At 38.9% G+C, this 14,396-nt stretch overlaps 1 protein-coding gene across 1 annotated transcript in view; it reads left to right on the top strand.

Annotated features, from left to right (window-relative positions):
* NUP210L (nucleoporin 210 like) overlaps positions 1-14,396 on the top strand; it is a 145,373-nt gene that overhangs the window by 80,962 nt on the left and 50,015 nt on the right. Inside the window, exons 15-16 of the mRNA XM_064282640.1 lie at positions 455-676; positions 1,983-2,156. Of these exons, the coding sequence (XP_064138710.1) occupies positions 455-676; positions 1,983-2,156 (396 nt within the window). The remainder of the gene's footprint in view (positions 1-454; positions 677-1,982; positions 2,157-14,396) is intronic.

Genomic DNA, 14,396 nt, shown 5'->3' with positions numbered 1-14,396 from the left:
AAGAGAAATTCTAAAAAAATTAGGCATAAGATGCTATCTCTTCTCCCAAGGAATTTACGTAACTAGAGAGCATAACAAAAATTATTTGGCTCATACATATGAAGCATTTGAAACATTTAAATAGCATTAGGAGATAAGCAAGCATACAAATATGGGGAAGAGATAAGTGATGTAACAGCTTAGAGGATGGGAAAGTGGTTGCAGTCTGGAGTGACTGGACATAAATTAATGGATAAGGTAATACATGAGTTAGGTTGGAATTATAGGTGGGATCTGAATTAGTACAGAAGTTGAGAAACATTCCAAGTAATGGACATGGCATACATGTCCCTGCCATTGGGGAATTAAATCTAATGTCATTTTCAGCATATTCAGATAACCAGTTTTTTATTTTAGAAAACTCTCTGTTGAATTCCCTAACAAATTAGAGATTAATTTCTTTAAATGTCATCAGGCTTTAAATCCTGTGGAAGTGGCATTGGTGACATGGAAATCTGTGAAGGAAATGGTATTTGAAGGAGGCCCTCGTCCATGGATCTTGGAGCCCTCTCGGTTCTTTTTGGAGTTGAGCATGGAGAAGACGGAGAAGATTAGAATAACAGAAGTCCGACTGCCAGCTAAGAGAAAACAGAACCAGTACATCTACCGGGTCCTGTGCCTGGATTTAGGGGAACAAGTAGGAAAATGGTTTATTTTTAGAAAAATAATCAAAATCAACTTGAGGGCAACGGGTTTGGTTTAGCAATAATACTCTAAACCTTTTGTACTTCAAGCCATTCCTTATCAGATTTCATGGATTTAGTTTATAGACTAAATCAGAAAATTCTAATTACTGATTAAATAATCTTTTTTTTTAACCTTACAGTCTTGAGGGTGCACATAACAACAATCCTTTAAATGTACCCCAAGGTTTTGGTTTGTTAATCTGAGAATTCTAACGGTTCACTAACTGGACAGTTCAAGATCTTTTTTTGTAGTAATGAGCTTATTTCACATTATTTTCAATGACTATAATTCATTTTCGTGTCAGACTAGAGGATATTTGGTTTCCCACCTCCGAAAACTGTGAAACAGGGAAATTAGCAATTTTAAGGAACTAGTTAGATTTGTCCTGATAAGTGTAATAAGTTTGTTGCCCTTACCAGTTGAATTAGTTTTGTTTACTTTAAGTAGTAGAGATGGATTTCTGTAGTTTCCATCCACAGCTGTGCTCCTCTTTAAAAACCAGTGGCAAAGGTTTGCAGCTTGACTACGTTTGAGACTGCAATCTGTGACTGTGAAACGCAGCACACTAACCAGCCTACATGGAATCAAAGTAAGATTTTGACTTAATAAGTACTGTGCTATTATCAATTAAGCAAATATTCATGTTTCTAATATTTGTAGTGAACTTGACTGTATCTATGGCTAAAAGAAACCAAACCCGTTGCTGTCAATTTGATTCCAAGTCATAGTGACCGCATAGGACAGAGCAGAATTGCCCCATAGGGTTTCCAAGGAGTGGCTGGTGGATTCGAACTGCTGACCTTTTGGTTAGCAGCAGAGCTCTTAGCTACTGCACCACCAGGGCTCTTGTCAATGGCTGGCTATTAGTAATTTAAGGACTAATTACTGCCACTTTGAAGCTCTCTAACTTCTGTTTCCACGTTCTGTTATTCATTAGTACTTCCACCAGAGATGAGTTGAAATGCAAGTTAGTTTTTCCACTTTTTAAGAAATGTTAACAAAAGATTTGATGGAGAAGATTGAAGTAATTGGTCAATATTTAATTTTTTTTTATGTTCCCTTGGTTTTCAAATTTCCATGACATCCTTAATTCCCCTTAGCACAGACAATTAAGAACTATGTCTTTAAGGAATTTGCTCTAGTGTCCAAAGAGATTCCCTATACTGGAATTTGAGTAATTCTAAAATTTTGGGGTTGGCATGCCTGACATCAAGTTTCTACCTACAATTATCTCTTGCTCCGGTATTTCCTCAAAGGTTCTGACATTCCGAATTGGAAATCACCCAGGTGTCCTGAACCCTAGTCCAGCTGTAGAGGTTGTGCAGGTGCGCTTCATATGTGCCCACCCTGCCAGCATGTCAGTAACCCCAGTATACAAGGTGCCAACTGGTGCCCAGCCATGTCCTCTGCCACAGCACAACAAACAATTGGTGAGTACAGAGTGTTTTTCCAACTAACTTAGCACTTTCATCTTCCAGGCTTCAGAGATAAATGGTCTGAAATGTAGCTTTTGTCTTATTAAAGAGAACTATTTTGTTACTCATTGTTCTCTGATGGTGTCTGAGAAGAGGTGATTAAACAAAGTTTGAGTTGGCTACACTTAGTGACATGACTTCGTTCATTGTACATAGTCAGTTTGTGATTATGGCAATAGATGATTGAGATGTCTTGAAATAAATTCCAAATAGTTTAGCTAGTATCCTTCCCTACCAGATCTTTTATTTAGCATTATCAATAAGTAGTTAAATTCACCTCTACTCCAAACCCACCATGAGTGGATAGTAATAAGCAATAACAACTAGCAGGAAGGTAACAAGGAATGAGAAAATAATGGGTTGTTTAGCCTGTGTGGAACAGAACAATTAGTTATTCCCATTTTACAGATGAGGCTCCTAGGGGTTGATTCATTTTCCCCAAGTCATAAAACTAGAAAGTAGCAGCATTTATCTGACTCTAAAGCCCATTCTATTAACTTTTATGCTATACTGCCTTTCCATTGTAAAAGAACAACAGTATGAGATGTTACTAGATCCGGAACTCTCTCTCTTTTTTTAAAGAACCAAATTCCACATTAAAATTATCATTTGAATAAGGACAATGCTAGGGGCGCTAATATAGGGCATCAGTAGAATACCAAACATAACTGAAAATGCACACACAGCAGAAGATGAGCTAGATAAATGGGACATTGTAAAAATTAAACCCTTATGCTCAACAAAAGATTTCTCCAAAAGAGTAAAAAGAGAACCTACAGATTGGGGAAAAAAATTTGGCTAGGACATATCCAACAAGGGTCTAAACTCTGAAATTTATAGAAAACTTCAACACCTCAGCAATAAAAAGACAAACGATCTCATTAAAAAACGGGCAAAAGAGGTGAACAGACACTTCACCAAAGAAGACTTTTAGGCAGCTAACAAACATATGAAGAAATGCTCACAATCACTAGCAATTAGAGAAATGCAAATCATAACGACAGTGAGATACCAGCTCACCCAATGTTACTAGCACTAATCAAAAAACAAAAAATAACAAATGTTGGTGAGGTTGTGGGGAGATTGGACTTCTTATACACTGCTGGTGGGAATATAAAATAGTATAACCACTTTTGAAAATGGTGTGGCACTTCCTCAAAAAGCTAGAAATAAAAATGCCATATGATCCAGCAATCCTACTCCTAGATATATACCCCAAAGAAAGAAGAGCCATGACACAATTAGACATATGCACATACATGTTCATTGCAGCATTATTCACTATAGGAAAATGATGAAAACAACCTAAGTGCCCATCAACAGATGGATGGATTAACAAACTGTGGTACATATAATACGCACAGTGGAATACTACACAAAGACAAAGAATAATGGTGAATCCCCAAAGCATCTCACAACATGGATTAATTTGGAGGACATTATGGTGAGTGGACTAAGTCAATTACAGAAGGACAAATATTATATGAGACCACCATTATAAAGTAATAACAAAAGGTTTACACATAGAAAAAAAGGGAAAAACATTCTTTGATGGTTACCAGGGATGGGGGGGAGGGAGAGAAAATTACCAAAGAGAGAGAAGACAAGTGTTAATATTGGTGAAGGGAAAGGCAAAACATAATATGGAAGAAGTCAGCACAGCATGACCAAGGTAAGAGAGGACACTGAGAGGAACACAAGAATGAAGAACAACTAGGTAACTACTATGACATAGACAATCCTGCAACAATTGTATTAACAAACAATAATTTATGAATGGATATAAGTAGATAGATATGCCAAGAGGTGTAGGAGGGTGTAAGGGAGCAACACCCACTGGCAGGTGCATGTTTGGTGGTGGATATTTCTACATACATGACTGTAGGTGCTCCTCATATATTAATATAGACAATAGAGTACACAAGGGGCACAGTCAGGGAAACCGCTTAGGTATAACCAAACACCTCAAGGAATAAAGTTCCTAGGCTCGAAGGTAAAGGACCATAGACTCGAGAGACATCTATGTCGATTGGGAAAACACAGTTCACAAAGGCAACGCTCTGTATCCTACTTTGATGAGTAGCGTCTGGGGTCTTAAAAGCTTGTGCGTGGTCATCAAGATGCGACTGTTGGTCTCTTCCTGTCCAGACCAAGGGAGAATGAAGAAAATAAAAAACTCAAGGGAGCAATTTGTTCAAAAGACCAATGGATCACATGAACCACAGCCTACACAACCACGAGACCCGAAGAACTAGATGGTGCCTGGCTACCCCTACTACCACTCTGACTAGGATCACAACGGAAGGACCCAGACGGAGCAGGAGAAAAATGTAGAATAAAAAATTCACAAAAAAGACCAGACTTACTAGTCTGACAGCGACTGGAGGAACCCCTGAGACTATGGCCCTAAGACACCCTTCTGACCTGGAACTGAAGCCATTCCCAGAGACCACAGACAGGCCCATAAAATAAACAGTAACACCCAAGAGGAATGTGTTCAAAAATCAATTTTATGAGATTCAACAGGCAACATTTGCCCAAAGGCAAAGATAAGAAGACAGGCAGGGGTAGAAAATCAGGACGAAAGGAAACGAGGAACCCATGTCAGAAACGGGGAGAGTGCTGACACATTGTGGGGAATAAAACCAAGGCCATGAGACACTTTATGTACAAACTGTGGAATGGGAACCTGATTTGCTCTGTGAACTTCCACCTAATGCACAATAATAATATAAAAAAATCAAAGGCACACATGTTTTTGATAAAGGTTTAAAAACAAAAAAATATTATATGAAGTTTACGGATGATTCACTTTTTAAAAGCACTCAGAGTGGAGCAGAATAGAGTTATCCCTATATTATTTTCATTCAGTGTCATTTTTTTTTTTGAAATAATTCTAATTTACAGAAAAGTTGCAAGAAAAGTACAACCTTTTCTCCCTGAACCATTTGCAAGTTATAGACATGCTTCCATGATTCTCCACCACCCTACCCCATGCTTTAGTGAATATTTGTAATTGAGATATAATTTATATACCATAAAATTCACCCTTTTAAAGTATCAAAGTTGTGCAACCATGGCCCCTATTTAATTCCAGAACATTTTCACTTCTCCAAACTGAAACCCTCTACCCATTTGCAGTCGCTCCCTATTTCCTCCTCTCCTTAGCCCCTGGCAGCCACTAATATACTCTGTCTTTACGAATTTGCCAGTTCTGGACATTTCATGTAAATGGAATCATACAACAAGTAGCCTTTTATATCTGGTTTCTTTTACTTAGCGTAATATTTTCAAAGTTCATCCATGTGGTAGCATGCATTAGTCCTTCGTTCTTTTTTTTTTATACTTTTTATTGTGCTTTAAGTGAAAGTTTACAAGTCGAGTCAGTCTCTCACATAAAAACTTACATACACCTTGCTACACACTCCCAATTACTCTCCCCCTAATGAGACAGCCTGCTCTCTCCCTCCACTCTCTCTTTTTGTGTCCATTTCACCAGTTTCTAACCCCCTCCACCCTCTCATCTCCCCTCCAGGCAGAAGATGCCAACATAGTCTCAAGTGTTCACCTGATACAAGAAGCTCACTCCTCACCAGCATCCCTCTCCAACCCATTGTCCAGTCCAATCCATGTCTGAAGAGTTGGCTTCAGGAATGGTTCCTGTCCTGGGCCAACAGAAGGCCTGGGGGCCATGACCACTGGGGTCCTTCCAGTCTCAGTCAGACCATTAAGTCTGGTCTTTTTATGAGAATTTGGGGCCTGCATCCCACTGCTCTCCTGCTCCCTCAGGGGTTCTCTGTTGTGTTCCCTGTCAGGGCAGCCCTCGGCTGTAGCCGGGCACCATCTAGTTCTTCTGGATTCAGGATGATGTAGTCTCTGGTTCATGTGGCCCTTTCTGTCTCTTGGGCTCCTAGTTACCTTGTGTCCTTGGTGTTCTTCATTCTCCTTTGATCCAGCTGGGTTGAGACCACTTGGTGCATCTTAGATGGCTGCTTGCTGGCATTTAAGACCCCAGACGCCATTCTTCAAAGTGGGATGCGGAATGTTTTCTTAATAGATTTTATTATGCCAGTTGACTTAGATGTCCCCTGAAATCATGGTCCCCACCCCTGCCCCTGCTAAGCTGGCCTTCGAAGCATTCAGTTTATTTAGGAAACTTCTTTGCTTTTGGTTTAGTCCAATCGTACTGACCTCCCCTGTATTGTGTGCTGTCTTTCCCTTCACCTCAAGTAGTTCTAATCTACTATCTAATTAGTGAATGCCCCTCTCCCACCTCCCCTCCCTCCCTTCTCACGTAGCCACGAAAGAATGTTTTCTTCTCAGTTTAAACTATTTCTCAAGTTCTTATAATAGTGGCCTTATACAATACTTGTCCTTTTGCAACTGACTAATTTCACTCAGCATAAGGCCTTCCAGGTTCCTCCATGTTATGAAATGTTTCACAGATTCCTCACTGTTCTTTATTGATGCGTAGTATTCCATTGTGTGAATATACCATAATTTATTTATCCATTCATCTGTTGATGGGCACCTTGGTTGCTTCCATCTTTTTGCTATTGTAAACAGTGCTGCAATAAACATGGATGTACATGTATCTGTTCGTGTAAAGGAATATATTCCTAGGAGTGGGATTGCTGGATCGTATGGTAGTTCTATTTCTAGCTTTTTAAGGAAGCGCCACATAGATTTCCGAAGTGGTTGTACCGTTTGACATTCCCACCAGCAGTGTAGAAGTGTTCCAATCTCTCCACAGCCTCTCCAACATCTATTATTTTGTGTTTTGGGATTAATGCCAGCCTTGTTGGAGTTAAATGAAATCTCATTGTTGTTTTGATCTGCATTTCTCTAATGGCTAATGATCCTGAACATTTCCTCATGTATCTGTTAGCTACCTGAATGTCTTCTTTAGTGAAGTGTCTATTCATCTCTTTTGCCGATTTTTTAATAGGGTTATTTGTGTTTTTGTAGTTGAGTTTTTGCAGTATCATGTAGATTTTAGAGAACAGATGCTGATCGGAAATGTCATAGCTAAAACCTTTTTCCCAGTTTGTAGGTAGTCTTTGTACTCTTTTGGTGAGGTCTTTGGATGAGCATAGGTGTTTGATTTTTAGGAGCTCCCAGTTATCTAGTTTTTCTTCTACATTCTTAATAATGTTTTGTATACTGTTTATGCCATGTATTAGGGCTCCTAACATTGTCCCTATTTTTTCTTCCATGATCTTTATCGTTTTAGATTTTATATTGAGGTCTTTGATCCATTTTGAGCTCGTTTTTGTGCATGGAGTGAGGTATAGGTCTTGTTTCATTTTTTTGGAGATGGATATCCAGTTATGCCAGCACCATTTGTTAAAAAGACTGTCTTTTCCCCCATTTAACTGTTTTGGGGCCTTTCTCAAATATCGACTGCTCATATGTGGATACATTTATGTCTGGATTCTCAATTCTGTTCCACTGATCTATGTATCTGTTGTACCAGTGCCAGGCTGTTTTGACTACTGTGGTGGTGTAATAGGTACTAAAATCAGGTAGAGTAAGGCCTCCCACTTTGTTCTTCTTTTTCAGCAATGCCTTATTCATCTGGGGCCTCCTTCCCTTCCATATGAAGTTGGTGATTTGTTTCTCCATCTCATTAAAGAATGTCCTTGGGATTTGGATCAGAATTGCATTAAACGTATAGATCACTTTTGCTAGAATAGACATTTTGGTAATGCTAAGTCTTCCTATCCATGAGCAAAGTACGTTTTCCACTTATGTAAGTCTCTTTTGGTTTCTTGCAGAAGTGTACTGTAGTTTTCTTTGTATAAGTCTTTCACACCTCTGGTAAGATTTATTCCTAAGTATTTTATCCTCTTGGGGGCTACTGTAAATGTCATTGATTTGGTGATTTCCTCTTCGATGTTCTTTTTGTTGGTGTAGAGGAATCCAACTGATTTTTGTATGTTTATCTTATATCCCGATACTCTGCTGAACTCTTCTATTAGTTTCAGTAGTTTTCTGGAGGATTCCTTAGGGTTTTCTGTGTATAAGATCATGTCATCTGCAAATAGGGATACTATTACTTCTTCCTTCCCAATCTGGATGCCCTTTATTTCTTTATCTAGCCTAATTGATCTGGCTAGGACTTCCGGCACAATGTTGAATGAGAGTGGTGATAAAGAGCATCCTTGTCTGGTTCATGATCTCAGTGGGAATGCTTTCAGGCTCTCTCCATTTAGGGTGATGATGGCCGTTGGCTTTGCATAAATGCCCTTTATTATGCTGAGGAATTTTGCTTCTGTTCCTATTTTGCTGAGAGTTTTTATCAGGAATGGGTGTTGAACTTTGTCAAATGCCTTTTCTGCATCAATTGATAAAATCATGTGATTCTTGTCTTTTGTTTTATTTATGTGGTGGATTACATTAGCTGTTTTTCTAATGTTGAACCATCCCTGCATACCTGGTATGAATCCCACTTGGCCATGGTGAATGATTTTTTTGATAAGTTGTTGAATTCTATTGGCTATAATTTTGTTGAGGATTTTTGCATCTACATTCATGAGGGATATAGGTCTATAATTTTCTTTTCTTGCGGTGTCTTTACCTGGTTTGGGTATCAGGGATATGGTGGCTTCATAGAATGAGTTTGGCAGTATTCCGTCCTCTTCTATGCTCTGAAATACCTTTAGTAGTAGTGGTGTTAACTCTTTTCTGAATGTTTGGTAGAACTCTGCAGTGAAGCCATCTGGACCAGGGCTTTTTTTTGTTGGGAGTTTTTTGATTATCTTTTCAATCTGTTCTTTTGTTATGGGTCTATTTTGTTGTCCTACCTGTGTGTTAGTTTAGGTAGGTAGTGTGTTTCTAGGAATTCATCCATTCCTTCTAGGTTTTCAAATTTGTTTGAATATAGTTGTTCATAGTAATCTGATATGATTCTTTTAATTTCAGTTTGGTCTGTTGTAATATCATCCATCTCATTTCTTATTTCGGGTTATTTTCTTCCTCTTCTGTTTTTCTTTTGTCAGTTTGGCCAGTGGTTTATCAAGTTTGCTGATTTTTTTTTTTTTTTTTTTCAAAAAACTGGCTTTTGGTCTTGTTAATTCTTTCAATTGTTTTTCTGTTTTCTATTTATTTAGTTCACCTCTGATTTTTATTATTTGTCTTCTTTTGGTGCCTATGGGTTTCTTTTGTTGCTCTCTTTCTATTTCTTCAAGTTGTAGGGATAATTGTTTGATTTTGGGCCTTTCTTCTTTTTGGATGTGTACATTTATTGATATAAATTGGCCTCTGAGCACCGCTTTTGCTGTGTCCCAAAGGTTCTGATAGGAAGTGTTTTCATTCTCATTGGATTCTACAAATTTCTTTATTCCATCCTTAAGGTCTTCTATAATCCAGTCTTTTTTGAGCAGGGTATTGTTCAGTTTCCAAGTGTTTGATTCCTTTTCCCTGCTTTTCCTGTTATTGATTTTTACTTTTATGGCCTTATGGTCAGAGAAGATGCTTTGTAATATTTCAATGTTTTGGATTCTGCTAAGGCTTGCTTCATGACCTAATAGGTGATCTATTCTAGAGAATATGTGCACTAGAAAAGAAAGTATACTTGGTTGCTGTTTGGTGGAGTGTTCTGTATATGTCTATGAGGTCAAGTTAGTTGATTGTGGCATTTAGATCTTCTGTGTCTTTATTGAGCTTCTTTCTGGATGTTCTGTCCTTCACTGAAAGTGGTGTGTTGAAGTCTCTTACTATTATTGTGGAGTTGTCTATCTCACTTTTCAATGCTGATAGAGTTTGTTTTATATATCTTGCAGCCCTGTCATTGGGTGCATATTTAATACGGTTATATCTTCTTGGTTTATTGCCCCTTTAATCATTATATAGTGTCCTTCCTTATCCTTTCTGATGGATTTAACTTTAAAGTCTATTTTGTCAGAAATTAATATTGCCATTCCTGCTGTTTTTTGATTGCTGTTTACTTGATATGTTTTTTTCCGTCCTCTGAGTTTTAGTTTGTTTGTGTCTCTAAGTCTAAGGTGTGTCTCTTGTAGGCAGCATATAGTCGAATCTTGTTTTTTAATCCATTCTGCCACTCTCTGTCTCTTTATTGGTGCATTTAGTCCATTTACATTCAGGGTAATTATGGATGGGTATGAATTTAGTGCTATCATTTTGACGTCTTTTTGTGTGTGTTGTTGACAGTTTCTTTTTCCCACTTAATTTTATGTGCTGAGTAGATTATATATTGTCCTTTCCTCATTTGTTGTTGATTTTGTTTCTGCTGAGTCTCTATTTTTTTCTTTTTGATGAGTGGGATAGTTTGTTTCCTTTGTGGTTATCCCTATTTTTCTAAATTTAAACCTAACTTTTATTACTTTGTATCCCCATATCTTCCTCTCCATATGGAAGGTGTATGATTACATTTCTTAGTCCCTCTTTATTATTTTAATGTTGTCTTCTTTTACACAGTAACATCGCTGTTACCCTGTTTTGAGCTTTGTCTTTTCTTTTTTTTTTCTTATAATCTTGCTTTGTTTTTTTGGATTTCCCTGTCTGAGTTGACTTCTGGTTGCTCTGCCCAGTGTTCTAGTCTTGGGTTGATACCTGATATTATTGATTTTCTAACCGAAGAACTCCCGTTAGTATTTCTTGTAGTTTTGGTTTGTTTTTTATGAATTCCCTCAACTTGTGTTTATCTGGAAATGTCTTAATTTCATCTTCGTATTTAAGAGACAGTTTTGATGGATATATGATTCTTGGCAGGCAATTTTGTTCCTTCAATTTTTTAAATATGTCATCCCATTGCCTTCTTCCTTGCATGGTTTCTGCCAAGTAGTCCGAGCTTATTCTTATTGGCTCTCCTTTGTAGGTGACTTTTCGTTTATCCCTTGCTGCTCTTATAATTCTCTATCTTTGGTTTTAGCAAGTTTGATTATGATATGTCTTGGTGACTTTCTTTTAACATCTACATTATGTGGAGTTCGATGAGCATCTTGGATAGATATCTTCTCATCTTTCACAATATCAGGGAAGTTTTCTGCCAACAAATCTTCAAAAATTCTCTCTGTATTTTCTGTTATCCCTCCCTGTTCTGGTACTCCAATCACTCGTAGGTTATTCCTCTTGATAGAGCCCCACATGATTCTTAAGGTTTCTTCATTTTTTTAATTCTTTTATCTGATTTTTCTTCAAATATATTAGAGCCAAGTGATTTATCTTCAAGTTCAGAAATTCTAGCTTCTACTTCCTCAATTCTGCTCCTCTGACTTCCTATCGAGTTGTCTAGTTTTGTAATTTTATTCTTAATTTTCTGAGTTTCTGATTGCTGCCTTTCTATGGATTTTTTCAGCTTATTAAACTTTTCATTATGTTCCTGAATAATCTTTATAATTTCTTCAGTTGCTTTATCTGTGTGTTCCTTGGCTGTTCTGCGTATTGCCTCATTTCCTTTCTGATGTCTTGAAGGGTTCTGTATATTAAACTTTCATGTTCTGCATCTGGTAATTCCAGGAATGTACTTTCATCTAGAAGATCCCTGGATTCTTTGTTTTGAGAACCTGTTGAGGTGATCATGGTCTGTTTCTTTATGTGACTTGATAATGACTGTTGTCTCCGAGCCATCTATAAGTTATTGTGTTAGTTTATGCTTGCTTACTGTGTCATAGCTTCTTGCTTTGTTTTGTTTTGGTATACGGGTATGGGTTGTTTGAGTGAGCTAGCTTGATTATTTTCGCCTTTGGAGCTCTGATGTCCTGTCCCCAGCTGGCTAGAGCTGTTATCAGGTATATCGGTCTAGGAGTCCATTCAGTTTTCTTGTATGAATTCAGCTCAGGTTTCCAGGTAGCTGATATCAAGTGTGTGGTACAGGCCCTGTCCTACAGCCTTAGAGGCGTAGGGGTGATTGGCGTATATACCGGTATCTGATTGCAGCAGGGGGTCACGCCCTGAACAAGGCAGGGGGCTGAGAACTAACCCATAAGTGACTCTGAGGAAAGTGCATCCCTGTTCCCTGGAGCATGCATGTGGGTGGGTTCTGCAGAGGGACCGTGGGCACCCAAAGTTTTTGGTTGTAAGGACTGGGAGGTACCAGTTTTCTTTGGACCCATCACGGGTGGCTGGGTGACCCGAGTAGAGCTACCAGTCCTTAGGTCCCTGATATGGGTAGGTGAGGACCTTGTTTAATAGGCAAAGCAGTGTCAAACAGCAAACACCCATCTCTCCACTGCACAGCTGAAATGGTTGGAGTCTGCCAACAAGGGCCTATTCTCCCAAAATAGCCCCACACAGGTCCATGCAGAATGGAAAGGTGCTCGAAGTCCACAGACAGTTTATGCCTGGACAGGATCTTCTTCTGTCCTGAGCTCCCCCGGTTAGTGGACCTAGCAAATTATCTTTTCCCCAAATGCAGATTTTTTCCTTCTCCAAGGCTGGGAGGATGGCTCTAGGTGCTCAGCAGCGTCTATCTCAGGCCCAGGGAATTCAGCCGCTGAAGCCAGTTTGCGGGTGGGGGGGGCACATTAAAATATACGGAAGTACTTAGCTTTTGCCGGTAGCACCATTTTCCTCAGGTTCCGGAGGTGTGAGTGGGCTGTGTGGCTGGCTGCTTCTCCCTGAGGAAACTGCTGCCGAATGCTAGTACCAGCCCACAGCCGCTGCCGCTCCATGAATGGTGCCTGAGGGCTCCCCGTGATTCAGGTCCAGTAACTCCTCTCTGCTTCTGAATGGTCTCTTCCTCCCCCTGCCCCTCAGTTCATTTTCTAAGCTTGCCTTTGAAGCTCAAGGCTCCCAGCTTGTCACAAATATACTCGTTTCACTTGTTTTTTTGGGTCTTTGTTGTAAAGAGGGTTCGCCGGAAGCATCTGTCTATTCTGCCATCTTGGCTCCGCCTCCTTCTTCATTCTTTTTTATGGCTGAGTTATTCCATTGTATAGTTATATTACATTCATCAGTTGATGGGCATGATGGTTTCCACTTTTTGCCTATTATGAGTAATGCTGCCATAAACATTCCCATATAGGTTTTTAAGGTGAACGTATATTTTCAGGTCTCTTGGGTATATATCTAGAAGTGGAATTGCTGGGTCATGCTGATTTCCTTAGTGGCTGTACCATTTTACATTCCAGCTAGCAAGGTATGAGGGTTCCAATTTCTCCACATCCTCATCAACACTTGTTATTGTTCAAGCAACAAAAGAAAAAATAGATAAATGGAACCTCAAAAAAGTTAAATACTTTTGTACATCAAAGGTCTTTATCAACAAAATGAAAAGACAACCTACAGATTGGGAGAAAATTTGGGGGAATCATATATCCTATAAGCAGGGGCAGACTAACCAGTAAGCAGGGTACACATGGGCTTACTTGTGCTTACTTATTAATCTGTGCACGATTTCACCTGTTTTTATGGTGAAAAACTGGTGGAGTTGGGCACTACAGATCCTCACACTCAGTGCTATGTTTGAGCCCATTGTTGCAGCCACTGTGTCAATCCATGTCATTGAGAGTCTTCCTCTTTTTTTGCTGACCCTCTACTTTACCAAGATAATGTCCTCAGGGATTTGTCCCTCCTGATAACATGTTCAAAGTGAGACAAAATTTCACCATCCTGACTTCTAAGGAGCATTCTGGCTATACTTCTTCCAAGACATTTGTTTGTTCTGGCAGTCCATGGTATATTCAATATTCTTCACCAATACCATAATTCAAATTCAATACAATCATTTGATTTCTTGACTGCTGCTTCCATGGGCATTGATTGGGCGTCAATTCTTTTGTCTTCCTTATTCATTGTCCAGCTTTTAGATGCATATGAAATGGTTGAAAAGACCATGGCTTGGTTAGGTACACCTTAGTCCTCAAAGTGACATCTTTGCTTTTTAAAACTCTAAGGGATCTTTTGCGATAGATTTGCCCAGTGCAATACGTCATTTAATTTCTTGACTCCTGCTTCCACGGACATTGATTGCGGATCCAAGTAAAATGAAATTCTCGAAAACTTTAGTTTTTTTTCTGTTTATTATGATGTTACTTATTGGTTCAGTTGTGAGGATTTTTGTTTTCCTTATGTTGAGGCGTAATCCATATTGAAGGCTGTAGTTTTAGCCATTAAAAAAAGCTAAAGACAAACCTGTTGCCGTCAAGTTGATTCTGACTCATACCAACTCTGTAGGACAGAGTAGTACTGCCTGTAGAGTGAAACTGCCTCATAGGATTTCCAGGGAGGAGC

This window comes from Loxodonta africana, chromosome 3 (genome assembly GCF_030014295.1).
Source record: "Loxodonta africana isolate mLoxAfr1 chromosome 3, mLoxAfr1.hap2, whole genome shotgun sequence".
Taxonomy (NCBI): domain Eukaryota; kingdom Metazoa; phylum Chordata; class Mammalia; order Proboscidea; family Elephantidae; genus Loxodonta; species Loxodonta africana.
This window is presented reverse-complemented; position numbering and strand designations above follow the sequence as displayed.